This window comes from Dipodomys spectabilis, unplaced genomic scaffold, assembly GCF_019054845.1.
Source record: "Dipodomys spectabilis isolate Male_0828 unplaced genomic scaffold, ASM1905484v1 ptg000188l, whole genome shotgun sequence".
NCBI classification, from domain to species: domain Eukaryota; kingdom Metazoa; phylum Chordata; class Mammalia; order Rodentia; family Heteromyidae; genus Dipodomys; species Dipodomys spectabilis.
This window is the reverse complement of record NW_024870865.1, coordinates 3947940-3973711: the sequence shown is the minus strand read 5'-3', so window position 1 is coordinate 3973711 and position 25772 is coordinate 3947940. Positions and strand designations below refer to the sequence as shown.

The following is a 25772-nucleotide window of genomic DNA, read 5'->3' as shown; positions in this document are numbered from 1 at the left end:
AAAGCTTCCACTGTAGCTTTGAGAGACACGGGCACATGGCCCACAGGCTGAGGTCTGAGGATTACAGTTGGAAACCAGCCCAGGCAGGAAAGTCTGTGAGACTCTATCTCCAAGGAACCAGCAAAAAACAAACAAACAAACAAAAAGCCAGAAGTGGAGGTGTGGCTCAAGTGGTTGATTGTCAGCCCTGAGTGAAAAAGCCAAATCAGAGCAGGAGGCCCTGGGTTCAAGCTCAAAAATAGATAAATAAAATAATAATATAAAACTAAAGCTGGGCGCCAGTGGCTCACGCCTGTAATCCTAGCTACCCAGGAGGCTGAGATCTGAGGATCCCAGTTCAAAGCCAACCCCCAACTGGAAAGTCCGTGAGACTCTTATCTCCATTTAAAACAAAACAACACAAAACAAAAACAAAAAAAAAAAACCCACTCAGAAAATCATAAGTGGCGCTGTGGCTCAAGTAGTAGAGCGCTCGCCTTGAGCTGAAGAGCTGAGGGACAGCGCCCAAGCTCAGAGTTCAAGCCCCACGACCTATCGAAAAAACAAAAACAAAAATCCTAAAAGCAGTGTGTGAACTGACCAGGATCAGGTGCAGGCAGGGATTCCCCCCCTCCCCCCGGAGAACAGCCTCTCCTGCAGCCTGTGTCGGTGTCTGACGCACCTGTTGCTATATCCGGGTGCCCTACAGCACACCCTTGCCCCCCCCATCTCACCCTGCTGGCCCACAGACAGGAGCAACTTACAGTTAAGGCAGTTCAAAGTCAGTCAGTGACAGCATGGGAATCAACACTGCACCCCTACCTTCTCAACCCCTTCATTCCTGTCTGCAGGCACCCCCAAACACAAGAGGGCTTCTAAAAACAGTCTGGGTAGCTAGAAGACCCAGAGTGGTGACATGGGGTGGGTGGGCAGTGTCCCTGCAGCCCCCAAACCCCAGGTGTGTACCTTGTTGTCCCCCAGGGACCACTGGCCATAGTGCTCCATCTCTTCCACCAGCTCATCACAGGCCGCCTCCGTGAAGATGGGGAACCAGTAGACATCTGGGCAGGGCTGGGAAGAGGGAGGGCTCAGTCATAGCACCGCCCCCTCCTCACCGACAGTCCTTGGAGTATTTCTGTGAAGCAGGGGCTCAGTGCATGCTGTGCAGGCTGAGCAAACTGTTGAAGGCAGAGCTCAGACAGTGCCGCTCAGCCAAGGTGGCAGAGCCACCAGTGCCGTGATCAGGAAAGGAAGGCGCGTGCTCAGGAAGGAGGCTGCAGACATGGAGAGGACTTCCGGCCTACACATCCCACTCAGGGATCTCTGTCCCCCATCCCGCTCCATGGAAGGGACCTGGGGTCCTCAAAGCCCCTGCAAGCCTCAGAGATAAACTGCCACCAGGACAACACAGCCACCTCCCCACCCCCTCCTCTTTTTGTTGTTGTTGTCATACTCATCCTGGGGCTTGAACTCAGGGCCTGGGTCCCGTCCCCTAGCTTTCTTGCTCAAGGCTGGTATTGTACCACTTGAGCCAAGGCTGTACTTTAAGCTTTTTGTTGGTCAATTGGAGATTAAGAGTCTCACAGACTTTCTTCCTCAGTCTGGCTTTGAGCTGTGATCCCCAGATCTAAGCTTCCTGAGTAGCTAGGATGACGCACCTGGCCCGCTCATTCCTCTTGCTCCAAGTGCTGTCAGAGTGGACAGGAAGGAGCTTCCCACCCCCAACCCCGGTGCCGGCAGTGCAGGGGACACCCACAGCCCTTACCGTCTCCACCAGCTTCCCCTCCAGGGCCTTGGTGTAATTCTCATGGATGTATTTTTCCTTCCAGTCCTGCAGGAAGGGAAAGCAGGCTGGGGTCCTTGGGCCTAGCCTGAGCCAGTGGGGGCTCAGGATGCTCAAGGAAGGTCTTGTTTCCACAGTCCCTCCATCCCCCCCCCAATGTGAGTGGATATGAACATGCTTGAGAGGCAGGTGGGTGCATGCCTGGGCCCACTGAAGGTGTGTGCTTTGCACACACATATGTACATATGTGTGTTGGTGTATCACATGTCTATGCAGGAATACACAAAGGCTCACATCAGCTGCAAACTTCCACGGTTCAGATACGTCATACTGTCCCTTCCATGTCCACACAACACCCTCAGAAGGCAGACTGGGATGACACCCACATTAAGGCTAAATGAATCTCCAAAAGCTGGGAGGCTGCAGACACAGCTGATGTCAGCTGACACCTGGTACCTCCACTAGATGGCGCTGCCCTGCGCCATCCAACAGAACTCTGCCCGGAGGGAGAGGGCAGGAGACCCACAGACCAGGGAGTCCCGCCCCTCCTCCACCCAGGATCTCACCTCAGGGTTGCTGAACACCTCCCAAAGATCGTTGTGCAGATGGGTGGTCTGGTAGTTATCCAGCGAGAGGAGGTGGCCGAAAGGATGCCGGTTGGTCAGGAACATGAACACTTCCTGGAGAGAGCAACCCAAGCATGCAGAAGGCCCTCCTCACCCCACCCCTACGAACCATGGATGGAGAAGACCCTCCTCATTCACCCCTACACCCCATGGATGGAGAAGACTCTCTTCACCCCACACCCCTGAGGCTCATGAATGGAGAAGACCCTCCTCACCCCACCCCTATAGCCTGTGGATAGAGAAGACCCTTCTCACCCCACCCCTACAGCCCATGCACTGGGAAGACCCTCCCCACCCTCCCCCTGCAGCCTGTGATGAAGACCCTTCCCACGCACCACCAGCCTGCTCCACCATGATTCAAGTTTCTAAGTGCGGATCCCCAGCACCCGGCTCTCCCCACAAGGAAATGGGATCAGGGAAAGCCCCAGGAAGACTGATCAGATAGAAGAACAGGTTGTGCTCTTCTCTTCTTTTTTGGTTGTTTTAGTTTTTTCTGTGCTAAGCCAGGTAGGGCCTCATGCATGTTGAGCAAGCACTCGGCAAAGACTATTCTCATCTTGAAGTTCGGGTCACAGAAGAAAATCTTAGCATAATATCATATTTAAAAAGAAACAAACAAGCCAGGCACCTGTGGCTTATGCCTGTAATCCTAGCTGCTCAGGAGGCTGAGATCTAAGTTCAAAGCCAGCCGGAGCAGGAAAGTCCATGAGACTCTTATCTCCACTTTCAGAAAACCAGAAGTGGCGCTGTGGCTCAAGCGGTAGAGCGCTCACCTTGAGCTGAAAAGCTGAGGGAGAGTGCCCAGGCCTAGAGTTCAAGCCCATGACCGACCAAAAAAAGAAAAGAAACAAACAAACAAACCAAGTGCCAGTGCTCACGCCTGTAATCCTAGCTACTCAGGAGGCTGAAATCTGAGGATCACGGTTCAAAGCCAGCCCAGGCAGGAAAGGCCATGAGACTCTTATCTCCAATAAACCACCAGAAAACCAGAAGTGGTGTTGTGGCTCAAGTGGTAGTGCTAGCCTTGAGCTGAAGAGCGCAGAGACAGCATCCAGGCCCAGAATTTAAGCCGCACAACTGACAGAAAAAAAACAAAAGAAGAAACAAACAAAAACAGGCACTGGTAGCCAATGCCTTTAATCCGAGCTACTCAGGATGTGAAGATCAGAGGATAGTGGTTCAAAGCCAGTCTGGGCAGCAAAGTCCTGTGAGACTTTTATCTCCAATTAACCACCAAAGAGCCAAAAGTGGCGCAAAGTGGTAGAGTGCTAGTCTTGAGCAAAGGAAGCTCAGGGACAGCACCCAGGCCCTGAGTTCAAACTCTAGGACTGCCAAAAAAAGAGAAAAAAAGAAAGAAACAAAAAGAAAAGAAAGAGAGCAGTATGAGATGAAATGCAGACACAGAGTAAGAGGCAAAGCAACACAGGTACGTGTTGGTCCACACACTGGTCCCACAGTCCTGAGGACTGGCTCCACACAGTGCCAGGGGGACGGGGAAGGGCAGTCTGCCCTGACAGGGCCAGGGGCTCACCTGCTGCCGGATATTGGCACAGAAGGCCATGTCGGCGTCCAGCTTGCTATGGTGGAACAGGTCCCTGTGCTGCAGCTCGGCCCGCAGGGCACTGCCCTTGATCAGGTAGATGTTGGAGATGTAGGGCACATTCCATACCCCGCTGAGGGACAGAGAGGGAGCAAAAGGGGTCAACAGGCTGGCAGGTAGCGTCACAGGCAAGGAGGGCTGGATGGAGACTGATCTGATTCTTCCACCCCAGACACCTGGGCCTAGGAACACGAGTTGGGAAGTCCTCCTCTATGTTTAACTGGAGTCCCCCTTGCTTGACGTTTGGCAGAAATTGGAAGGTGAGCAGGACAGGTTGGGGAGGGAGGCCCCACTGGAGAGGAGGGGCAGCCCCCATGCCAGGGGTACTCACACTCTTCGGCCCTGCACGATGTCCACGTAGTCCTCAGAGCGAGCATAGTAGCCGTCCGCACTCAGTGCCCCCCAGAAGTTGGACCAGAGTCTCCCATGGCGGGTTAAGAGTGGGGCGATGACATTCCTGAAGAAAGGGAGCTGCTCAGAGGAACCGGACACGGAGCTGGCGATGGGGAGGGCCAGGGGCCCGGCCGCCCTTCTGCAGGGGTCTCTGCACCTCGCTTGGAGGGGGGAGGGCTGGCCTGGAGGGAGCTTGACCATCAGCCTCTTCCTCCCTCCCGTGCAGGGGGCGGGGCGGAGGTGTGGCCATTCATGATCAGCCCTTATTGTCAGGGTGAGGATCCCACAGCCCAGAAGTCCTGAGAGAGGCCCAGATGGAGGAGATAGAAACAGGGGCTGCTGCAGCCTGCCCCCTGCCCTGCCCAGACCTCTCCCAGTAGGCGTGGGGATGGAGCTGGCCTATTTGTTCCATCAGCGGGGGGGTGGGGGGGGGTGGGGGGGGGGTGGGGGGGTGGCCCTGCTTACTTGTTCTGCTCAATCAGCAGCCTCAGGCTGTCTGCCTCTGTCAGGGCCACGTCGGCATCCACGCTGAAGTAGTAGGTGCAGGCCAGGTCCTGGCGGCAGAGGTCTCTGTGAAGAAAGAGTCCCTGAGGTCAGCCTCTGCCCACATGGGTCCCCATGGTTAGGCTTCATGACACACCAGTGGAGCAGCTGCAGAGAGGCCTGTGAAGCCCCAGTGCACACTGGGAATTGTTGGAGGTCCCTCCTAACACTGAGGCTCACATCTGAACTCCTGTTCTCAACATGAAGGCCCAGAGCTAGACAAATGACAAACGCTGGATCCGGGAAGAGCGTAGGCCACCATAGGCCTGTAGAACACTGTGCGGGAAGGGCGTGGGACTAGTGCAGAGCAATAAACCACACATCTGGTACCCAAGTTGGAGCTAGTCTTTAACTAGCTTGGCTTGCTTGCTCAGTTGGCGCTCTGCCACTTGAGCTATGCTTCCAGCCTGGCTTTTTGCCAGTTATTTCGGCATAGATTTTGGTAGATGACTTGGTTTCCATCCCAAGCAGTGCCAACATAAATACAAAAATAAAAACGTATATCAGCCAAGCACCAGTGTGCTCACACCTGTTAACCTAATTGTACAGGAGACTGAGATCTGGAGGATCATAGTTTGAGACCAACCCAGGTAGAAAAGTCTGTCAAGACTCCATCTCCAGGGCTGGGAAGTTGGCTCAGTGGTAGAGCGCTTGCCTTGCATGCCTGAGGCCCTGGGTTCGAGTCCTCAGCACCACATAAGCAAAAAGAAAAATGCCAGAAGTGGCGCTGTGGCTCAAGTAGTAGAGTGCTAGCCTTGAGCTGAAGAGCTGAGGGACAGCACTCAGGCCCAGAGTTCAGGCCCCACGACTGGACCCAAAAAAAAAAAAAAAAAGACTCCATCTCCAAAATAACCGGCAAAAAGCAAGCTTGGAAGCATGGCTCAAGTGGCAGAACAAGCAAGTCAAGCTAACAAAAATAAAGAAACAAATAGAAAAGCTGTCCTTTTTGCTCCTTTGGTTCAGAGGTTAACAAATGATGCCTGGTGAGGATGTTCCCTCTGCCTGGTTTTGTATAGCCAGTGAGCTAAAAACAGCTAAACATGGCTTTCCATCCTTAAATGACAGAGGGAGAAATTGAAAGAACACATGGAAAGGATGCCTTCCTCTGAGCAACTCAATTTCAGTATCCATAAATACAGTTTTGCTGGATCGCAGCCAAACTCATTCGCTTTGTCTCATGTGGAGCTGCCTTACAGCGTGGCCATGGGGCTGCAAAGACTGACCTATGTCCTATCCTTCACAAGGAGTTTGCCAACCCTGAGTCTGGACCCAAAACAATTCGACAGTCAACACACATTATTTGCATCTGCTGGGCACCGGTGGCTCACACCTGTAATCCTAGCTACTCAGCAGGCTGAGATCTGAGGATCGCTGACCAAAGCCAGACCAGGCAGGAAAGTCCAAGAGACTCTTATCTCCAATGAACCACCAGAAAAACAGAAGTGGCACTGTGGCTCAAAGTGGTAGAATGCTAGCCTTGTGTAAAAGAGCTCAAGGGATAGTGCCCAGGCCCCGAGTCCAAGTCTCACAACAGACAAAAAAACAATTTTTTTTTCTTGTTTTCTGGTGGTAATGGAGTTTGAACTCACGGCCTCATTCATGACTCCTAGGCTGAATCCACCACTAGAACCCTGTCTCCAGCCCTGATTGTCTCTGGTGATTTTTAGGATAAAATCTTATTCCTAGCTCAGACACACCTATGAGCCAAAATCTAACTCCTTTAAGTTTCTCAGTGTTGCTAGGATCATAGGTATGGTGCCACTGGGTCCAGTTCCCTATGTTAACATGGGTCTCTTAGACTTTTCTATCCTGGCTTACCTGGGATCACAATTCAATTCTCCCAATCTCAGCTTCCCACAGGAATAAAAAGTACACATCAGTGTACACAGCTGTAGGTTGAGAAGGGATCTCTTGAACTTTTCTTCCTGGGCTGGCCTCAAACCTTGAGCCTCCTAATATCTCAGCCTCCCAAGTAGCTAGGATTATAGGTGCCACCAGCACCTGGCTTTTTTTGTTGTTGTTGGTCGTGGGGCCTGAACTCTGGGCCTGAGTGCTGTCCCTCAGCTCTTCAGCTCAAGGCTAGCACTCTTGACTGGCTTGTTAATAATACAGGTAAAAAACAGAGTTTGTTTCTATCAGCCTTTACCTACTCCAGCCCCTCCTCTTTCCTTAATTTACTGCGTGCGTGCGTGCGTGCGTGCGTGCGTGCGTGCGTACTAGGCATTGAACTCAGAGCCCAAAGTTCTCAAGTTCTCATTGGTTTTTGTTCAGGGTTGGTGCTCTACCACTTGAGCCACACCTCTGCTCCTGTTTCCGTTAGTTGAAGACAAAGGGTTTCTCAGATGTGTCTGCTTGGACTGGCTTTGAACTGGGATCCTCAGATCTCAGCCTCCTGAATAGCTAGGATTACAGGTGTTAGCCATGGGTGCTGGTATGTCTTCTTCATTTGCTTCTTGAGTTCAAATGCCACTGCTCAGCCTGCCCTGTAGTCCTGAGTTTGTGGGGGAGAGACTACTTCCCCCCAGTTGGCAGTTGGGAACTGTGAGGCCCAGACAGGGGCCAGAATGTGCCCGGAGGAGACCGCAGGGCCTTGTGCATTCCTGTCCTCTGCCCACCATGGTCAAACGCCCTACCACCACCAGCCAAAGGAACCCCATCTCTGACTCACGCGCCCATGTTCCTGGCGTCTGCGTTTGCCATCCGCACCTCGGGACCCACCAGTTTCACAGACTGGTACTCGCCCCCATGCTCTGCCAGGAACTGCTCCACCTGGGCCCTGTGGTGCTTCTCCTGAGAGGGAGGAGGATATGGAGGGGGAAGATGAAGGGGAGGACCAGGGCATGGAGCCCACCCACCCATGGATCGCAGCCTGGCTGTCCTCTTCACCTCTGGTATGTTCTAGACCTCTGCCTAGGCTGGGTCCAATGTTCAGTCAGTGTCCTTTCCTGGCCATCCTTGGACCAGACCCAGACCCACAGGCCTCTCAGAGCCCCTGCTACCCCTAACTCTGCAAGCCCCACACCCAGAGATTGTTGACCCTAGAGGTCTGGGAGTGATTCCAGTGTGTATGTGTGTGCGTACACATGCAAGCCCTAGGGCTTGAACTCAAAGTCTCTTAGCTTTTTCACTGAAGGGTAGTGCTTTACTACTTGAGCCACAGCTCTACTTCTAGCTTTTTTTCTGGTTAACTGAAGATAAAAGTCTCATCGACTTTCCTGCCCAGGCTGGCTTTAAACTTCAGTTCTCAGATCTCAGCCTCCTGAGCAGTTGGGATAAGTGTAAACCACAGATGTCCCATTGGCCTCAAATTTTTTGTTGTTGTTGTTGGTCTGGGCTTGGGCGCTGTCCCTCAGCTCTTCAGCTCAAGACGAGCGCTCTACCACTTGAGCCATAGCACCACTCCTAGTTTCCTGAGTGGTTTATTGGAGATAAGAGTCTCTCAGCCTTTCCTGTCCACGCTGGCTTTGAACGGCGATCCTCAGATCTCAGCCTCCTGAGTAGCTAGAATTTCAGGCATGAGCCACCATGCCAAGCTGGCCTCAAACTCTTGATCCTAGCTTTGCACAATGTCAGTATTATAGCCAATTAAGTTTGTCCAAAGTGCCATTATTGCCAATTGGGAACAAAGTATTTTTGTGTGCCAATACTGGAACTTGAGCTCAGGGCCTAGACACTGTCCCTTAGATTTTTCCACTGAAGAATAGCACTCTATCACTTGAGCCACAGCTCTACTTCTGGCTTTTTGGTGGTTAATTGAAGATAAAGAGTCTCCTCGCTGGGCGCTGGTGGCTCAGGCCTGTAATCCTAGCTACTAAAGAGGTTGAGATCTGAGGATCACAATTTGAAGCCAGCCTGGGCAGGAAAGTCTGTGAAACTCATCTTCAATTAACCACTAAAAAACCAGAAGTGGCACTGTGACTCGAAGTGGTAGAGCACTAGCTTTGAGCAAAAGCACTCAGGGACAGTGCTTAGGCCCTGAGTTCAAGCCCCACAACCAACAAAACAAAACAAAAAACCCTCTTGATCCTCCTGCCTCAGCCTCCCCAGTGCTGGGATGGGAAGTCAGGGGTGTACCACCACACCTGGTGATTACCCCTATTTTATCAATGAAGAAAAGGAAGCACAGAGATGGTTAGGTCCCTGCCCGTGGTCACACAGCCACTAGAAGCAGCAGTGCTGAGATCCAAGCCACACCAGTCTGGCTCCAGAATCGACCTATTGATTGGAAGATTCAGCCCACCACTCCACATGGCCCAAGCAAATGTCTTTCAGCTGGACCCTCAGGGGTCTCAGGCTACCTCATGGGGCTGAGCTCTTAAGCCAAGCCACCCGGGATGCCCCAGAGCACCCGCTACTCACGTGGTTGTGAATGAAAAGCCGCATCTGTTTCTGAGGGTAGTGGAGTCGCAGGAGCCGCTGGAAAAACAGGGACAGGAACGGCGTGGGCTGCTCAATGAACACACCGACCAGGACCACAGGCAGGGCTTCATCCTGTGTGGGGGCGGGAGGGCAGGGGACCCGAGCTCAGCAGGATCCAACCACGGCACTGCTGAGCCCTGAGCCGCAACCAGAATCCAGGGGCCTCAGCAGGACCAGAGAGCCTGGGCCCTGGAGTGCCAAGCTCTGCGCAGGTGGGCAGAGGGGGGGCTGGCAGGGCAGAGTGGAGGGAGCGGTGGAATCTGGGGCTCAGAGGGGGTGGCGGGTGGCATTCTATTGGGGGAGCCTCCTGTGGTACTCAAGATGGGCTAGGGAGGATGAAGGTCCTGGCATGGGGCGGGGCCGCAGGAGCTGTAGGATCCAGAGGGAAGAAACCTAAACAGGCCTGTGGAAGGAGGCTGGAGCCTGGAGAATCTAGGAGGGCTTCCAGGAGGAGGCACGTGAAGGGAGAACAAAGGAGATGGGATCCTTGACAGGATGGTGACTTCTTTTTCTCCCGTCAGAGATAGTCTATTCAGAACCACCCATCCTCCTCTCCCACCTCTAAGGACTGGTCCCAAAGGACCCCTGGGTGGGCAGCCTCACCCCAATGCCCCTGAGGCTGCGCAGACCCTCCTCACACACGGTGCAGCCTGTCTCGAAGGTCCAGAAGCGTGGGATGTAGTTGCCCAGGTAGTTCAGCTGTAGCTGTCAGAAGACACAGGGTTAGGAGCTGGCTCCGCCCACTCCCAGCCACCTAGATTGGACAGGAGCCACTCCCACCTCCACCTGGATTGGACAGAAGCAGGCCCAGCCCCACCCACTCCTAGCTACCAGCCCACATCACCTAGGTTGGACAGGAGCAGGCCTAGCCCCGCCTACTCCCAAACACCAGCCCATCTCCCCTAGTTTCTGGTGGGTAGCACACTCAGACCTTCCCACCCAGCAGGTAGAGGGGAAAAGTTCTACCCCTAGGAGATAGCTGTGCCTGCTCCAAGTGTCCAGCGTTGTCTCCCTACCTTGGTGGGCCCGTTGCCATGGATCAGGACTGGGAGAGTGTCGTAGGCCAGGTTCCGTGCTCTCACGTGGCCCATTTCAAACTTGAGTACCACTTCATCTGAGGGTCAAGAAAGCCCGGCCCAGAGTCAGCCAGGGATGCAAGCCTAGGGCTGACAGGCTGCAAGCAGGCCATGGCCTGAGGCAAGGTTACTTGACCCCCTCTGAGCCTCAGTTTCCCCACCTGGGCAGGGAAGCGCCCCAGTGGGACCTCCCTGGCTCGCTCATGCTCCCCACCAGTCCCGTATATAAGAAAACAGGTAGGAGCTAGACACCGGTGGTTCACGCCTGTAGGCCTTGCTACTCAGGAGGCTGAGAACTGAGGATTGTGGTTCAAGATCAGCCCAGGCAGAAAATTCCCAGTGAGACTCTTAACTCCAATTAACCACTCACAAAAAAGAAGTGGTGCTGTGGCTTAAGGGATAGAGTGCTAGCCTTGAGCACAAAGGGACTCAGGGATGGCGCCCAGGCCCTGAGTTCAAGCCCCACAATCAACAAAACTAAAAAAAGAAAGAAAAAGAAAAGAAAAAAGGTAGGGAAGCAGGGAACAGCAGTTCATGCCTGTAATCTTAGCAAGGAAGGTAGATCTGAGGATCCTATTCCTAAGCCAGCACAAGCAGAGAAGTCTGTAAGAGTCTTATCTCCAATTGACCACCAAAAAGCCAAAAGTAGAGCTATCGCTCAAGTGGTAAAGAATGAAAAAGCTAAAGAACAGTGCTCAGGCCCTGAGTTCAAGCCCTAGACCTGACAACCAAAAAAGAAAAAGAAAAAGGAGAAAAGACAGTAGGAAACTAATGGCATGGCTGCTGGGAGGGGGCTCTTCCTGGAGAGAACTCCCTATGCAAGGACCTCTAGTGACCCCGCTTCTCCAGCAAGGCCCATGAACCCCAGAAACCCCAGGCAAGAAGGGAAAGGAAGTTTCTGCATTTTGCTGGGAGAGAAGCCAACACTTCACCAGATCCTGAAAGAGCCCATAAAAACCACCAATGATGGGGCTGGGAAGGTAGCTGAGTGGTAGAGTGCTTGCCTTGCATGCCTGAGGCCCTGGGTTCGATTCCTCAGCACCACATACACAGAAAAGGCTGGGAATGGTACTGTGCTCATGTGGTAAAGTGCTAGCCTTGAGCTGAAGAGCTCAGGGACTACACCCAGGCCTAGAGTTCAAGCCCCACGACCAACCTACCTGGGAGGCAGGTGACATGCTCTGGGTCACCCAGAAATAGAGCAAAGAGGCATGGACACAAGGCTCAGCTCCAGGGCCTTTGTGGCCTCAAGGCAAGTGGCCACTCTTGATCACAGGTCACCTACCAACTCCTCCCTGCCTCTGTCCCCATCATCAGCCCAGGAATCCTTCATCAGAAGACGAGAGGGCTGAAGAAGACGGAGGGGCCCATCTGTACCAACATGGCATTGGGACAGGGCCAGGATCTGGTGTCTACTGTGGGCACCACACAGCTCTTCCCCGCCTACCTTCCCAGATGGACACAGATGGGCAAGAGGTTGACAAGTCTCCCAGCAGAAGGCCCAGGGAAGATCCTTCCCCAGTTTCCTGTCCTGCTCAGGCCCTGTTGGAACACCCTTTTCCAATGGTACAACTCAGACTCTGTCTCCTCCTACAGCCCACTCAGGCCCGGCTTCCTTCTATATAGCCCCACCCCTCCCATGGTCTATCTCAGGCCCCGCCCCCTCCTACCAGCCATGGGAACTTCTGCAAGTGGCTGCTTACCCAAGGCCCCGTCCAGGTTCTGGAAGATCCGGCAGCGGTGGTCCAGGGTGATATTGATCTGCTCCTGTAGAACAAGGGCACCAGGCTGCAGCAGGGATGGGCCTGCTGGGCCCAGCACCCGCAGTGTGGGGAGTCTGTCCCCATGTTCCGCCTTGTTATATCAGGGCAGCCTGGAGCCCTGAGAAGGCCAGCCAGTCACCAAGGCCACAGGATCTACGGGTCTAGAGGTAACATCCACAGAGAGCTAGGAAATTGCAGGACCAGAAGAAAGCTAAGGAAGCAGTGCGTTAATAACCACAATAACACCATGCACACACACTCATGAAGTACCTTATCTAAGGCCAAGCAACTTATGACACACATACTAAGTTGTGTGTATGTGCATGTGTGTGTACATCTGCTGGTCCTGGGATTTGAACTGAGGGCCTAGGCACTGTCCCTGAGCTTTTTTGCTCAAGGCTGGTATTCTACCACTTGAACCATAACTCCTTATAGCTTTTTGGTAGTTACTTGGCAATAAGAGTTCATGAGCCCGGTACCGGTGGCTCATGCCTGTAATCCTAGCTACTAAGGAGGCTGAGATCTGAGGATCATAGTTCAAAGCCAACCTGGGCAGGAAAGGCCATGAGACTCTTATCTCCAATAAACCACTAGAAAACCGGAAGTAAAGCTATGGTTCAAGTGGCAGCACACTAGCCTTGAGCTGAAGAGCTGAGGGACAATGCCCAGGCCCAGAGTTCAAGCCCCACAACCGACAAAAAAAAGTCTCTGGGCTGGGAAGGTGGCTCAGTGGTAGAGCGCTTGCCTTGCATGCATGAGGCCCTGGGTTCGATTCCTCAGCACCACATAAGCAAAAAGAAAAAAGCCAGAAGTGGAGCTGTGGCTCAAGTGGTAGAGTGCTAGTCTTGAGCTGAAGAGCTGAGGGACAGCGCCCAGGCCCAGAGTTCAGGCTCCACGACCGAACCAAAAAAAAAAAAGTCTCATGGACTTTTCCTGCCCAGTCTGGCTTTGAACTGTGATTCTCAGATCTCAGCCTCCTGAGTAGCTCCAATGAACTACCAAAAAGCCAAAAGTAGAGATGTGGCCCAAGGGGTGGAGTATAGCCTTGAGTAAAAAAGCCAAGCAAGAGTTTGAGGCCTAAGTTTAAGCCCAGTATGGACATAAAAACAAAACAAAAACTATGATCAATGGATGTCTTGTTCATGAAGCCTCCTGGTGTACAGCAAATTTTTACAACAGCCTAAATAGATTAAAAAAGCAACCCGCAAGCCCAGGGAAATGTCCCCCGTGCAGCCTGGCCAGTGGGATCCAGGGCTAGGATTTCCCATAATCCTCTCCTCAGCCCACTTCCTCTTACCCTCTTCTCTGGGTCCAAGAAGATCTTGGTATAGAAGAGCTGGTCACTGTCACTGTCCTGGCCATCCCATTCAGCCACCATTTTGCTGAGGTTAGGGGCATAACCAATGAAGCCTGGGGAGTGGAAACACAGTGACAGAATGCTAAGCCTCTAAGCTGGGACCTCCTCCCTCCCCCTTCCCCACGCCTTTCTTCACCTACAGATCCTGCTTCCTCTCAAGTCATGCTGGTCAAGGCCATCAGCTGATACAAAGCTGTACCCATTGGGTGCTAAGAACCACAGAGGTGGTACATAATGGATTAAACCAGGAGCCCCCTAGAGAACACATGGGATTGGTAGGGTTCAGGCTTGAAGCACCCTGTAGACAATGTTCAGAGAAATGCAGCCCAGGCAGGTAGAGGCCAAACTCAAACCACAGTGTGTTCTGGGGAATTCTGCATTAGAAAATGGGCAAAGTCCACCCAGGCTCCCTGGCTAGCATATAAGCTGAGAGACAAAGAAAAGAAACAGGACACCTGACCCCTGAATATGACAAAGGCCAGAGGCAAAGCAGCCCATGTGGACAGTGCTAACTCTGGGCCAGTAAGACAGGTGGCTTGCAGGGCAGGGCCGTGCTCTGAAGGGGCAGACCCTGTGCGAAACCCTCCATCCAGTGGGAAACCAGAGTGCTCCGTGGGGACCTGCATCCTTTCAGAGCTTCCTCGGCTGCCAGACAGAGAATTGGAAGAGGCTGCGGACAGAGGCTGGCAGGGTAATCAGAATATAAGTACAAAGTGCCAGACACTGGTGGCTCACAGGCTTGGAATCCTAGCTTATCAAGAGGCTGAGATCTGAGGATGGAGGTTGAAAGCCAGACTGGGCAGACAAATATGTGAGCTTTTTTTTTTTGCCTGTACTAGAGTTTGAACTCAGGGCCGAGGCACTGTCCCTGAACCTCTCTGTACTCAAGGTTAACATTCTAGCCAGGTGCCAGGGGCTCATGCTACTCAGGAGGCTGGGATCTGAGGATCATGATTCAAAGCCATCCTGGGCAGGAAAGTTTGTGAGACTTTTTTTTTTTTTTTTTTTGGGGGGGGGGGGTCCAGTCGTGGGGCCTGAACTCTGGGCCTGGGCGCTGTCCCTCAGCTCTTCAGCTCATGGCTAGCGCTCTACCACTTGAGCCACAGCACCACTTCCGGCTTTTTTTTCTTTTTGCTTATGTGGTGCTGAGGAATCAAACCCAGGGCCTCATGTATGCAAGGCAAGCGCTCTACCACTGAGCCACCTTCCTAGCCCCAAAGTTTGTGAGACTCTTATCTCCAATAAACCACCAGAAAACCAGAAGTGGTGCTGTGGCTTAAGTGGTAGAGTGCTGGCCTTGAGCTGAAGAGCTGAGGGACAGCGCCCAGGCCCAGAGTTCAAGTCCCACATTGGCACAAAAAAAAAGAAAAGAAGAAAGAAGGCGGAAGCAGAAGGAGGAAAAGGCAGAAGGAGAGGAAGAAGAATGGAGAAGGAATAGGAGAAGAATGGAAAAGAAGGGGAACGGAGGAAGGGGGAAGGGAGAAGGGAGGAGGGACAAGGAGGGAGGAGGGGGAAGGAGGGGGAAGGAGGGGGAAGGAGGGGGAAGGAGGGGGAAGGAGGGGGTAAGGAGGGGGAAGGAGGGAGAAGAAGGCAGACAACTAGAAAGTACCAGGAGTCAGGAGAGTTTGAGGCCTGGTGGGTGGTGGGTACAGAGCACAGGGGAGACGCCTGCAATCTTTCTGAAGATGTAGGGATCTTTTGGAAGCAGGAATGTGATCCACAGTGGACAGAAGGTGGGGGAGGACAAAGCAAGAGACAGGTGACTCCACTCCTGCCGGCAGCCACTGAAAGGTGACCTGGACTCCCCAGCGGTAGTGCAGGGTGGGGATGTGCATTGGAGATCTGTGCAGTACCAGGTTTGGGGGGGGGGGGGGGGGCTTTCCCAAAGCGGCCCCCTGCTGGGCCTCGTGCTCTGTGCCTGACCTCTCACCTCCAGAGCCCAGGAACCTCTTGCCATCAGGGGCCACCGGGTACTTGACCTCCAGCCTACGGTCTGGGTAGATGAGTTCCTCAGCAGAGAACACCACCTGGCTCTTGGCCTGCCGGAACTTTTTCAGGAGCTCCCGAGGCCCCGAAGCAAAGACCACATCATAGCTGTAGCCAGAACAGGGAGAAGACAGACAGACTGATGCGAGCGTTCCCCACAACAGCCCAGGCCACCATCTATGAAATGAATCCACTCAGGTCTGCTACATTCTCCTAACCCCAGTCAGAGAGATGGTCGCCATTGACTGTGCCTTGGTTACACTCAGCACACGGCTTGTGTCAGGTGCTGATAATCCTAGCTACTCAGAAGGCTGAGATCTGAGGATGGTGGTTCAAAGCCAACTAGCAAAATGCTGGATTTTAGGCATGGCAAAAGTGGTAGAGCATCAGCCTTGAGGAAAAAAAAGCTTAGGGACAGCACCTAGGCCCCGAGTTCAAGCTCCAGGATTGGCACCAAAACAAAATGAACAACAACAACAAAAACCCAGGCCACCGACCTGTCTGTGAAGAGAATGACCAGGTCCTTCTTGTCTGCAAGTTTCTCCAGAGCTTTCTTCAGCAGCCGAACCTTCTGCCCACCACCTGCTGACGTTTTCTCCACATTCCAGTCCTCCCCCAAGCCCAGTGCCTGGAGACATAGGCCCTTAATGTCAGCTTCTGATAAAGAAATGCTTTTCCACTCCCCACCTAGACAGTGGACATCTTTGCTTCTGATTCTCCCGCATCTCTGACCCACCTCTGCAGGTAAACCAAAGATCCTACACTGTTCAAAGCTGGCCTGCCTCTTGAAGCTGTCATGTGACCAAACCTGGCCAATCAGAATGCCCAATCCTTCCTGTCCCGCCCACAGCTAGGTCTCAGTATGTGACCCAACCACAATCTATCAAAGTTGTCCCTGGGACTAGTCTTTTAAAATATATGAGCAGGTGGCTCACACCCGTAATCCTAGCTACTCAGGAGGCTGAGATCTGAGGACGGAGGTTCAAAGCCAGCCCGGGCAAGAAAGGCCGTGAGACTCTTATCTCCAATAAACCACCAGAAAAATGGAAGTGGCAACTGTGGCTCAAGTGGTAGAGCGCTGGCCTTCAGCTGAAGAGCTGAGGGACAGCGCCCAGGCCCAGAGTTCAAGGCCCACGACTGGAAGGCTATCCTGTTCTATGAAGATAGTCTGTGGCTGGTGATCATCTGTCCACAATGTAGACAGAGCATGCCTGTAAAGGAAAACAAGCAGAATTCCTAGAGATACAAAGTCTGAGCCCCGACTTTATGGCTTGAAACCCTGGATCCAGCTATGCCTGAAGCAACCTTCTGCTTTTTAAGCACCCACTTCCTGTGAACTAATATGCTTTCCTTCTGGACCCACCACTCTATCCCTGTGCTAAACACTCACCAGGAGAGCTAAGTGGAGGAATGTCTCTAAGCCCTGTGGCCTGCACATGGAAGATGGCAGCCCCTGTCTCCCCAACCCCCAGTGGACTGAGAATGTTCCTTTACAAGGAAGGTCTCCAGACCACTTTTGGCTTTTTTGGTATTTTATTGGAAGTAAAAGTCTCACAGACTTCAAACCACGATCCTCAGATCTCATCCTCCTGAGTCGCTAGGATTACAAGTGTGAGCCACTAGAGCCTGGCTACACGTGGTCTCCTCTTAGGACTTGCTCATTCCTGGTCCTTCCTTGTCCTGACTCATGTTCCCCTTGTCAGACTTCCAGAAACTTCCCCGTGGCCTACTAGTTCTGTCTCAGGAGATGTGTACAAAGAGAGGAAAATAGCTTCCAGGTACCGTCCACACTTCTCAGTCTCTGCCTGTCTGGGAAGCCGCTTACCTGGATCTTGTAGTTAAAGAACTGGGCCGAGCGCTTGAAGCGACGAAACCCCTCCGTCTCCTTGGTAGCCACGGTGAGAACTAAAAGGTTATCTGTGGACAGAGAAGGGCAAGAAAGACAGAAATGAGGGTAGGGGAGAAAGTAAGAGGGATCTTCTGTGTGGTGACCTATCAAATCCTGGCAGGACCGGTTATGTTTGGAGATTTCTCAGGTTAATGACCACACTGGGTCATCACCCAAGTCTCCCCATATGCTCGTGCGGGGGGTTCTTCCACTTGGTAATTGACACGTCAATCAGCACCCACAGGAGAGGTGTTCTGCACCCAGCCCTGTGGAGCTGAGTCTTTAGGTTTTGGGGGCTCAGGCTTTGCATGGGGTGGACAGAAAGATTTTTCTCTAAATTCTGACCATCAGGAATTCTCTGGGCAATGTCAGACAGCAAATACAAGCTCAGAGGTCAATATTCTCCATGTCTATACCCAGAGAAGACATTACTAATCCACTTCAGTACCTCCATTTCTATACCCAGAGTAGACATCGCTAATCTACTCCAACAATCTTTCTCACAAGTCTAGTATGGCCCTAGATTTCCAAATAGAATGTTTTAGGCTGACACTGACTTGAAATCCTTTCATCAGTCTACTCCTGATCTTTTGGCCAGATCAGCTGTTGCTACTTGAGGCAGAGTGGGAGGGGCTATGTGCATGTCAGTACTGGGACTTTCCCATGACTTTTTTGCTCAAAGCTGCCACACTATCACTTGAGCCACAGCTCTACTTCTGGTTTTTCACTGGTTAATTAGAAAATAAAGTCCCACCCTTTTCTGCCCAGTCTGGGGCTTTGAACCATGGTTCTTAGATCACGAGTTAACAAGGCAGCAGCTAGGATATCTCTCATGCTGTGAAGTGTAGCTTCCTTTCTATGACAGAACCTTCTAGAAAAATTCCCCAGAAAAAGCTGTGGGAGCTATGAAGTCCGAGATGTGGGAAGTCTGGAGCCGGCCTTACTTGTTTCCAATTGCAGCTCTGCTTCCTATCAGCTGTGTGAATGTGGGTAAGTCCCTAGCCTCCCTGAGACTCAGTTTCCCCCTTGTGAAGTAGGGATAGTGAAGTACCATCTCCCAGGCTAGTGGACTAGTTAAATGAGATGAGTTGTGAAAGTCCACACTCAGCATGCGCTAAGAGCCAGTCAGTGTCTTCCTTCTCTGCTACTCAAGGCCATTACGCTAGGTGCCATACTTTCTTCCTTCTTTCTGCTCTTCCTCCTTGTCACTGGGGCCTCCTCTCCTGCCATGGCTCCTTCTGTGTCCCTTTTGTCTAACCTTTCTCCAGAACCCAAGGCCATTAATAATGACAGTCCTTCCCTGCCACCAACCCCCTGGCTTCTGGGGCAGCAGCAGGGGCAGCAGCACTCGGATACAGGAGTTTCAGTTCCCTCAGAGCCCAGGGCCCCGTCCCCCACTGCTCCAGAACAGACCCAGCAAACAGCCAGGCCAGTGACAGACAGGTAAGGCCCTCCCTTCCTCCATCCCAGGACCTCAAGAGCCCCTGCTAGAAGAACAAAGGGGACCAGCTAGCCAGAGCTGGCTGAGGCTGGACAGTGGTTGGCCCACCTCAGAGCAGGGGGCTGGCGCCAGGCAGCCCAGAAGGGATTGGCAGCACCAGTGCTGGCTCACGACCTAGGCAGGGGGCCGGGGAGGGAGGAGGAGGGATTGGATACCATAGGCAAGTGGAGAAAAGAAAACCCTCCTCTCCTAACCCCCCCACCCTGGTCCAGAGAAGAAGAGGGCTGTTCACATCTGGGAGGGACTCCCCCTAAAAGTAGGAGAACCCCAGCCACCAGCTCTGAGGCCCTCTGGCCAAAAGGGAGCTGCTGGGGACAGGAAGGGTATCATATTTCATGGGTGGAAAAAGCCAGCATGGGTGTGTGTGTGTATGCCAGCCAGGTGGCAGGGGAGGGGGGGAAAACAAAGGGACTTGTGAGTCTCAGGCTCCATTCCTGCTTTCAAGAAACAGCAGCGATAATGTACACAATTCCCTTATAGTGAATTGCGTTCTGCATGTCACAGGTTGCTCCAAGAACTTCACACACACACACACACACACACACATCCACACACACACATCCACAAGCTCAACAGCAGCCAGAATCAGTGAGGACGTCTAAGTTTGTCATGAGAAAAGAAGTTGCAAGGGCTGGGAAGGAGGCTCAGTGGTAGCATGCTTGCCTTGCATGCCTGAGGCCCTGGGTTTGATTCCTCAGCACCACATAAGCAAAAAGAAAAAAAGCCGGAAGTGGCGCTGTGGCTCAGGTGGTAGAGCGCTAGCCTTGAGCTGAAGAGCTGAGGGATAGTGCCCAGGCCCAGAGTTCAGGCCCCACGACCGGACCCAAAAAAACAAACAAAAAAATAAAAGAAAAGAAGTTGCAACACCAGGATTTGCACACAGGCAGCCAGGCCCCAAAGTCCTCTGATAACCTGACAGTGGCTAGGCTACCTGCTGAAAGGGACACGACCTCCATCTGTCTCGGGAAGCCATCTAACTGGGCCGGAAGAGAGACCCGTGGCCGAGCATACTCCCACACTCAGTGCTTCCTCTCCTCGATCTCTTCCCCTCTCTCTACTCTGTCAGGACCCTAACAAATCTTGGGTTCCTTGGGCCATACAATGGCTGACTCTCTTGCCTGCGATGCAGTCTAGTGGGTTTCAAACCTGCCAGCACGTGCTGGGTGCTGGTGGCGCACATCTATAATTCCAGCTACTCAGGGGACTGAGATCTGAGGCTCCAAACCAGCCTGGCAAGAAAGAAAGTGAGATTCCTATCTCCAATTTACCACCAAAAATCTGGATATGGACCTGGGAGCCACCAGCCCTGAGCAAAAAAAGCTAACAGATAATACTCGGCCAAGTTTAAGCCTCAGGACTGGCACAAGAAAGAAAAAAGTTGCAGATTTGTCTGCCCAGGCTGGCTCTGAACTGTGACCCTCAGATCCTCAGCCTCCTGAGTAGCTAGGATTACAAGTATAAGTGTAAGGTGTCTGGCTTCATCACTACATTTAAGCCCTAGGAGGGCAGTGAACTTTTATCCCTTTCCCCTTCTTTGTGCCAGTATCAGCATTTGAACTCAGGGTCTCCTACCTGCTTGGGTAGCACTCTACCACTTGAGCCATGTCCTACAGTCCAGCATTTTGCGGCTTTTCTTGCCTGGGCTAGCTTCAACCTGCAATCTCTCCCTCCTGAATAGTTAGGACTACAGGCTTGGCCACTGGTATCTGCCTTTTGTCCTCCTTCTATAGGTGGAGAAACCGAGTCACTGACCCACTAAGTGCCTGCCTAAGGTCGCAGATCTTCCTGGCCGGTCTTTCATGTGTCTAAACTCCAACCTCACAGCTTCCTGAGCGAGTGAATGCCAACATCCCAGAATGCCAGATGCAGGCCAAGGATGGAATGCACTACTTCTGGGGCTTTTCCAGGTCTCCCCAGGATGGGTACCCCCTTCCAGTCACTTGGGAAGGCTTGTCCCAGTCTCCTGTCAGTCCCAACAGAGCTCTGGCCAGCCAGCAGGGCCTCAAGGTGGAAGATTTGGCTTCACAGCACCAGGGCCCGCCCACCTGCTTTCTGTCTGTTCTGCCAGACACCTGGGCTCCAGGCCAGGGCCATCCTGGGCCTAGACCCAGAGAACTCAAACCTCTCCACCTGCTGCCCCAAGTTCTGCAATGACTTCCCCAAATGGATAACCCCCTGGGGCAGGGTCAATGGTAATAAAGGAGATGTCAGGACAGGGTATAAAGCCCCTTGTGCCTCAGTTTCCTCATCTGTACTCTGGGAATCATAACAGCATCTTCCTCCAGACTCTTTTTTTTTTGGGGGGGGGTGCCAGTTCTAGAACTTTGAACTCAGTGCCTGGGCGCTGTCCCTGAGGTTTTATTCTTCCTTTTTTTGCTGGTTTGGGGGCCTGAACTCTGGGCCTCAGCTCTTTAGCTCAAGGCTAGCACTCTACCACTTGAGCTACAGCGCCACTTCCAGCTTTTTCTAGTTATGTGGTGCTGAGGAATCAAACCCAGGGCCTCCTGCATGCAAGGCAAGCGCTCTACCACTGAGCCCCTTCCCATCCCGTCTCTGAGCTTTTTTGCTCAAGCATTCACACTCTACCACTTGAGCTACTGTTCTCTTTCTGGCTTTTTGGTGGTTAATTGGACTTTCCTGCCCTGGCTGGCTTCAAACCCCGATCCTCAGATCTCAGCCTCCTTGAGTAGCTGCGATTACAGATGTGTACCACAGGTGCTCAGCATTTTGAATGCTTTTCTTCATCTCCCACATTGGGTCTGGAGGCTCCTCCAGGACAGGACAAAGCCACAATGTTCCCTGGAAGCTCTCAGACTAGATTTGTACTGGGGTGAGGAGCCTTTTGGGAGCCCCTGAAAAGTGAAGGCTGTCCGTGTGCCAAGTCCATGGACGTTCAGGTGAGAGGCTGGACACATACACACAAAATAAATACAACTCAGATGCTTCTCCAAGCAGTATTTTCAAACATAAGTCCTCCAGGCAGAGGTGGGACCGAGCAGGAATGAGCTGAGGGTAAATGACTTTACTCCAGCCAGCAACGGCAGAGGAAGGTGTGCAACCATTCAGGGCCTCAGCCTTCCCATCTACAAAGTGAGCCTGGTGAGTCTAATTGGGGCCAGGTGTCTACAGTAGCGTATGCCTGTAAACACAGCTACTCAAGCAAAGTCGAGAAGACTGTGAGCTCCAAGACAGCCCAAGCAAAGTTACTGACACTCTCAGAAACAAAATTAAGCCAGGTATCAGTGACTCCTGCCTGTAAATCCTAACTAGTTAGAAGAATGAACTCTTAAGATTAAGGTTTGGGGGGGGGGGGGGATGGGATGGGAAGGGGAAACAAAGGAGGAGACTACAATGCTTGATAAGAAATGTACTCATTATCTTGCTCATGTAATTGTAACCCCTCTGTACAATATTTTCACTATATATATATATATGTATATATATATATATATAAAATACTAAGGTTTGAAGACATAATCCTGACTACTCAGGAGGCTGAGACCTAAGGATTGCAGTTCAAAGCCAGCCTGGGCAGGAAAGTCCATGAGACTCTTCATCTCCAATTAACTACCAGAAAACCGCAAGTGGCGCTGTGAATGAAAGTGGTAGAGCGCTAGCCTTGAGGAAAAGAGCTCAGGGACAGAGCCCAGGCCCTGAGTTCAAGTCCTATGACAAAAAAAAAAAGGTTCAAACCCAACCTGGAGGGAAAAAAATACACACACACACACACACACACACACACACACACACACACACGTGTGAAATTCTTATCTTCAATTAACCTGCCAGAGGGAAAAAAATTTTAATAAATAAATAAAGGCTCAATTGGTAGTCTGCTTGCCTAGCAAGTACAAAGCCTTGGATTTAATTCCCAGTAGAGTGTGTGTGAGACAGATAGACAGACAGACAAAATGAGGATGGGGATATAGCTTGGTGGAGTGGAATTACCTGAGTTATTAACATACCTAAGGTTTGATTCCAGCATTGCATCTCTCTCTTTCTCTCTCTCTCTCTCTCTCTCACACACACACACACACACACCCCTCAACTTGAAATAATGGCCTGCCATTAACACCCTACTTCTTGCCTATGAGGAGTTCACCCCAGCTACCTCAGCATCCTCCTGAGTCCAGCCTCCATCCAACCTCGGCACCAGCTGCCCTTCTGCTGTCACCGCTGGCGACAGAGCTCCTGAAGCCTCTCCCGGTTTCATCCATCTCTGACTCACCTGTCTGGGTTTCATCATGGGCAGCTGCGGTTTCTCTCCTGGGTTGGTCTGGGGTGGAGGGGACCCACATCAGCAGAAGCAGGGGAAGGAAGCCAGGCCCCAAGGGAGGAAAAACAAGGTATATTATAGGGCTCTGGGCTCCCGGCCAGTGACATACCCAGCCTGGCTGCTGGCCCCTGGGATCCATGCATTTCCACAGATTTCTTTGATCTGTCTTACTGCCTAGCTACCATGCAGTCCAAACACTGGGTCTAAGAGAGAAAAGGGTCCTATCTCCTATGGGCACGGCTCTGAGCTGGGCTCCGGAAGCCTGGCTTCACCCCTGGCACCCTCAGAAGATCTCTGCAGCTACAGCACCTCTTTTCATTTCATGCTGGTCCTGGGGGTTTTAACTCAGAGCCTGGGCGCTGTTCCTGAACTTCTTTTGCTCAAGGCTAATGCTCTATTGTTTGAGTCACACCTCCACTTCTGGCTTTTTCAGTACTTTAGTGGAGATGAGAGGCTGACAGACTTCCTTGCCCAGACTGGCTTCGCACCACGATCCTTAGATCTCAGTTTCCTGAGTAGCTAGGATTACAGGCGTGGGCCTCTGGCACCAGCAAGGACACCAGGTCTTGTGGAGATTGAGTAATGCTAGCAGGCGAGTGGCCCTGAATACAGTCTGTCACAAAGGAGGAATCCAAGAAACACTGCTTCCAGCCCTCCTACCCCAAGGACCACAGGACCTGGTTCTATTCCAGGTTCCCCAAGCCCCACTGGCTCCCAGGTTCTCCCAGGAGGGTGGGCTGAAGGCAACAGACATCCTCAGAGACTGTGGCGGCCAGTCTGGCTCTGCTTCACTGTGATGTCCACCTTGCCCTCCCCTGGGGCTTTCCAGTGCCTGGCCAGCTGCTGTGGGGGTGGCCTGTAGGGGAGGGGGAGGGCAAGGCTGGGGAGACAGGAGCACCCACTGTGGGTGGTGGGCCACGCGTGGGAGCTCAAAAAACACATGGAGAAGCAGGACAGAACGAGACCAGGAGTCCAGCCCACCTCAGACTATCTCCAACCAGGGATGGACAATCAATCAGTTCCTCTGGCTGGGCCTCAGTTTCCTCCAGTGAGAAGCAGAGAAGGGCCTGGCAGAGAGCTGCCCAGGGTACTGAGGACTGGATGGAACTTGGAACTTTTCCACCAAGGTAAGCCGTGCTTCCCCCGTCCACTCCCCTCAATCACACAGCCTTTCAAAACCATGAGAACTAGTGGCTCTGAGCTGGGGCTGGGGGGGGGGGGGGGGGGGGGGGAGGCGTTGAACTCTGTTCCAAGGCCCAGAACCTGGGTGACGTTGGGTAAATGAATTGACCACGGAGCCTCAGTCGGCCAAGCGGAAAAGGATGGCAATCGGATGATGGTGAGTGCCTGGCTGGGCTGAGTGGGGCCTTGAGCTGTCACCCACCGCAGCCCGCCACCCGCACGTGGGACCCCAGGAGGGGAAGTGAAGGGGACGCAGTGAGGGGAGCACAGCCCCTCCCCCGTCCCCCCCCTCCCCTGCCTTCCTGCCCCGACCCACCTCCGCCTCCGCCCTGGTACGGAGCCCTAGGACTCGGCCCTCTGCTCCCCCCTCACGCCAGCCCCGCGCGCCCCGGGCCCCCGCTCTGTGCCCCCCGCCTCCCGCGCGCCCCCGGGGCCCGCTCCGTGCGCCCCCCGCGCCCCGGCCCCCGCTCCGTGCGCCCCCCGCGCCCCCCTCCGCCCCGGATCCCGCTCCGTGCGCCCTCGGCTCCGTGCGCCCCCCGCGCCCCCCTCCGCCCCGGATCCCGCTCCGTGCGCCCTCCGCGCTCCCCCCCCGACCCCCGCTCCGTGCGCCCCCCGCGCCCCCTCCGCCCCGGATCCCGCTCCGTGCGCCCCCCGCGCCCCCTCCGCCCCGGATCCCGCTCCGTGCGCCCTCCGCGCTCCCCCCCGGCCCCCGCTCCGTGCGCCCCCGGCTCCATGCACCCGGCCCCCGCTCCGTGCGCCCCCCGCGCGCCCCTCACCCTCGGGCTTGGCGCCGTCCTTGGCGTGGACCAGGAGCAGCCAGCCCAGCGGGGCCAGGAGCAGCGGAGCCCGCATGGCCGGGTCCGGACACGGGCGGCCCGCGCGATCCGCCTGCGCCGCGCAGCTCCGGGACTGGAAACTTCGCGACTGGGCGGGCGGCCGCTGCCACGCACCGGACCCGCCCCGGGGGCGGCGCCCCGCGTCCCCGCCCGCCGCCCCGGGGCTGGGTTTTCCTGCGGCCGCCTCCCCAGGAGGGCGGCGCCGGCGTCCCGCCCCGGCCCGCCCCCCTCCCTCTTCCTTTTTTCTTTCTCTCTTTCATCTTCTTTTCTTTTTTCTTTTTCGTGCGGGTCCTGGGGCTTGAACTCAGGGCCTGGGCGCTGTCCCTGGGCGTCCTCGCTCCGGGCTGGCGCTCCACCACTTGAGCCACAGCCCCACTCCGGTGTTTCATGGGAGATCAGAGTCTCGCGTGCTTTCTTTCCTCTTTTGGAACCGCGAGCCTCAGACCTCAGCCTCCCAAGTAACTAGGATCCCAGGGTGGGCCGCTGGCATTGAGCTCAAAGTAGATTCCTCCCGTGTGAAGTGTGCACTAGAGACAGGGCTAGAAACGCCGGGATTTCCAAAGC

General features: G+C 53.6%; 1 protein-coding gene across 2 annotated transcripts in view; it reads right to left on the bottom strand.

Annotated features, from left to right (window-relative positions):
• The window catches only part of Plod1 (procollagen-lysine,2-oxoglutarate 5-dioxygenase 1), a 31156-nt gene extending 5862 nt beyond the window's left edge, over positions 1 to 25294 (bottom strand). Inside the window, exons 1-17 of one of the 2 annotated variants that reach the window (XM_042695700.1) lie at positions 25149 to 25294; positions 23143 to 23190; positions 17351 to 17442; positions 16023 to 16153; positions 15470 to 15633; positions 13480 to 13592; positions 12123 to 12186; positions 10360 to 10457; positions 9947 to 10048; positions 9284 to 9415; positions 7593 to 7714; positions 4847 to 4951; positions 4320 to 4445; positions 3920 to 4061; positions 2329 to 2442; positions 1745 to 1810; positions 946 to 1050 (exon numbers count right to left, since the gene is read on the bottom strand). In XM_042695700.1, the coding sequence (XP_042551634.1) occupies positions 946 to 1050; positions 1745 to 1810; positions 2329 to 2442; positions 3920 to 4061; positions 4320 to 4445; positions 4847 to 4951; positions 7593 to 7714; positions 9284 to 9415; positions 9947 to 10048; positions 10360 to 10457; positions 12123 to 12186; positions 13480 to 13592; positions 15470 to 15633; positions 16023 to 16153; positions 17351 to 17442; positions 23143 to 23190; positions 25149 to 25224 (1800 nt within the window). In that variant the 5' untranslated portion in view covers positions 25225 to 25294. The remainder of the gene's footprint in view (positions 1 to 945; positions 1051 to 1744; positions 1811 to 2328; positions 2443 to 3919; positions 4062 to 4319; positions 4446 to 4846; positions 4952 to 7592; positions 7715 to 9283; positions 9416 to 9946; positions 10049 to 10359; positions 10458 to 12122; positions 12187 to 13479; positions 13593 to 15469; positions 15634 to 16022; positions 16154 to 17350; positions 17443 to 23142; positions 23191 to 25148) is intronic. The other variant, XM_042695701.1, reaches the window with a different exon arrangement.
• Between the last annotated feature and the right edge of the window lie 478 nt (positions 25295 to 25772).